At 54.6% G+C, this 2485-nt stretch overlaps 1 protein-coding gene across 1 annotated transcript; it reads left to right on the top strand.

The window, feature by feature from the left end:
- The first annotated feature begins 349 nt into the window (after positions 1–349).
- LOC123176171 (putative UDP-rhamnose:rhamnosyltransferase 1) lies at positions 350–2277 on the top strand. Its single transcript, XM_044590517.1, has 2 exons — positions 350–867; positions 1149–2277. Exons 1-2 carry the CDS (start codon positions 439–441, stop codon positions 2103–2105), a joined length of 1386 nt encoding a protein of 461 aa, XP_044446452.1. The 5' UTR covers positions 350–438; the 3' UTR covers positions 2106–2277.
- The last annotated feature ends 208 nt before the right edge of the window (positions 2278–2485 follow it).

Raw genomic sequence — 2485 nt, 5'->3', positions numbered from 1 at the left:
GAAGAAAAAAAATAAAAATATCCACACAAATCTCCACGTAAAATCAACGACTTAGGAGTTAGATGTGCAATACTTATGGTACTTCTAGATGTGCTTTAGCAAAATTGTTACTTAATCAACAAGTCGCGCCATTTGGCTCCCTAGGATCCCTCAACTCCAGCTCCATACCAACTGCTGCGTTTAAAACAACTTATACAAGCCCTACCGCCAGCTTTATCTTGTATTCATTCAGACTTGTTTGCCTGTCTAGGAAATAGGTTGTTGTTTAATTTTGTATTGGACAAGTGATCCCAAGGTCATCCATGACGTCTGGGGGGTCACGTGTAGTACTTTACAATTGTGTATTGCATCGAGGATGGACTCCCGCTATCCAACTATATAGAGCAATACTAGAAGAAAATCCAATCTACTCGCGTGGGTTGTGCTTCTGCTATCGCCATGGACGACGACGGCTCCTCCTCCCCCTCGCCGCTACGCGTGGTGATCTGCCCGTGGCTCGCCTTCGGCCACCTGCTGCCGTGCCTCGACATCGCCGAGCGCCTCGCATCGCGCGGCCACCACGTGTCCTTTGTCTCCACGCCGCGCAACATCGCGCGCCTCCCACCGGTCCGGCCCACCGTGGCACCGCTCGTCAACTTCGTGGCGCTGCCGCTCCCGCGCGTCGACGGCCTCCCCGAGGGCGCCGAGTCGACCAACGATGTCCCGCACGACCAGTTCGAGCTCCTCCGGAAGGCCTTCGACGGCCTCGCCGCGCCCTTCTCCGAGTTCCTGAGCGCCGCGTGCGCCGAGGGAGCTGGCAAGAGGCCCGACTGGCTCATCGTCGACACTTTCCACCACTGGGCCGCCGCGTCCGCACTCGAAAATAAGGTTCTCTTCCCTCTGTTGCTTCAATTCCATGTACGTACAAGTACAGCTCGATCGAAAAATAAGGTTCGAAGAAGCTTCCTTCAATTCCATATGCAACTCAATTGATAAAAAACGCTTCAATTCCTAGAAGAAGCTTGCTTCAATTCCATATGCGGACGATATATATCGAACGTGTACTGGTTCACTTTGACTGTGGTTTCTTTTATAAAATCGGAGGTAAACCCCCTCTTTTGATAAAAATAATAATATCAACGTGTACCATTGTGATTTGCTATATATAGGTTCCATGTGTGATGCTTCTACTGGGAGCCGCAACCGTGATCGCCACCTGGGCCAGAGGGGTGTCCGAGCACGCCGCGGCCGCCGTCGGAAAAGAACGGTCAGCAGCAGAAGCGCCGAGCTTCGAGACCGAGAGGAGAAGCCTGATGATCACCCAGAACGCATCGGGGATGACGGTCGCGGAGCGCTACTTCCTGACGCTCATGAGGAGCAATCTCGTGGCCATCCGGAGCTGCGCCGAGTGGGAGCCCGAGAGCGTCGCCGCCCTCACCACGCTCGCGGGCAAGCCGGTCGTCACTCTCGGCCTCCTCCCACCGTCGCCCGAGGGAGGCCGCAGCATCAGCAAGCAGGACACCGCCATGCGCTGGCTCGACGCGCAGCCGGACAAGTCGGTAGTCTACGTTGCGTTGGGGAGCGAGGTGCCGCTGAGCGTGGAGCAGGTGCACGAGCTGGCCCTCGGCCTGGAGCTCTCCGGGGCACGCTTCCTCTGGGCTCTGCGGAAGCCGCCCGGCGTGTCGGACGCGGGCGTCCTCCCTCCAGGGTTCGAGGAGCGCACGCGCGGCCACGGGCTCGTGGTGACCGGGTGGGTTCCTCAAATCAGCGTGCTGGCGCACGACGCCGTGGCCGCGTTCCTGACGCACTGCGGGTGGAACTCGACCATCGAAGGGCTGCTGTTCGGGCACCCGCTGATCATGCTGCCCATCTCCAGCGACCAGGGGCCCAACGCGCGCATCATGGAGGGGAGGAAGGTCGGGATGCAGGTGCCGAGAAACGAGAGCGACGGATCATTCAGCCGGGAAGACGTCGCTGTGACGGTGCGGGCCGTCACCGTGGAGGAAGACGGCAGGAGGGTCTTCACGGCCAGCGCCAAGAAGATGCAGGAGATCGTAGCCGACGGCGCATGCCATGAGAGGTGCATCGACGGGTTTATTCAGGGGCTCAGATCCTACAAGGCATGAAAGCGTTTTTAGTTTTCACCCATGATACATGTAACTTTATTCGTGTGAAATTTGATCTAGTGGTAACTTTTTTTTTTGAATTGAATTGCTAGTGGTAACTTTTTAGTTGACTGGTTCATGCCAGATCATGGACAACCTAATAAGGTTACTAGTAAGCAGCCGGTTTTTAGTACTCCCTCCGTTCTTAAATATTTGTCAGATTCCAACAAGTGACTACATACGGAGGAAAATGAGTGAATCTACACTCTAAAATATGTCTACATACATCTGTATGTGCTAGTTCATTTGAAATCTTTAGAAAAACAAATATTTAGGTACGGAGGGAGTATATCGTAAGCAGCCGGTTTTTTTACTCTACAGTAAGCTTATACTACGCAGAG

The sequence above is a fragment of the Triticum aestivum genome, unplaced genomic scaffold (assembly GCF_018294505.1).
Source record: "Triticum aestivum cultivar Chinese Spring unplaced genomic scaffold, IWGSC CS RefSeq v2.1 scaffold140758, whole genome shotgun sequence".
NCBI classification, from domain to species: domain Eukaryota; kingdom Viridiplantae; phylum Streptophyta; class Magnoliopsida; order Poales; family Poaceae; genus Triticum; species Triticum aestivum.
The sequence above is the reverse complement of the archived record's forward strand: the minus strand, read 5'-3'. Positions and strand labels throughout refer to the sequence as shown.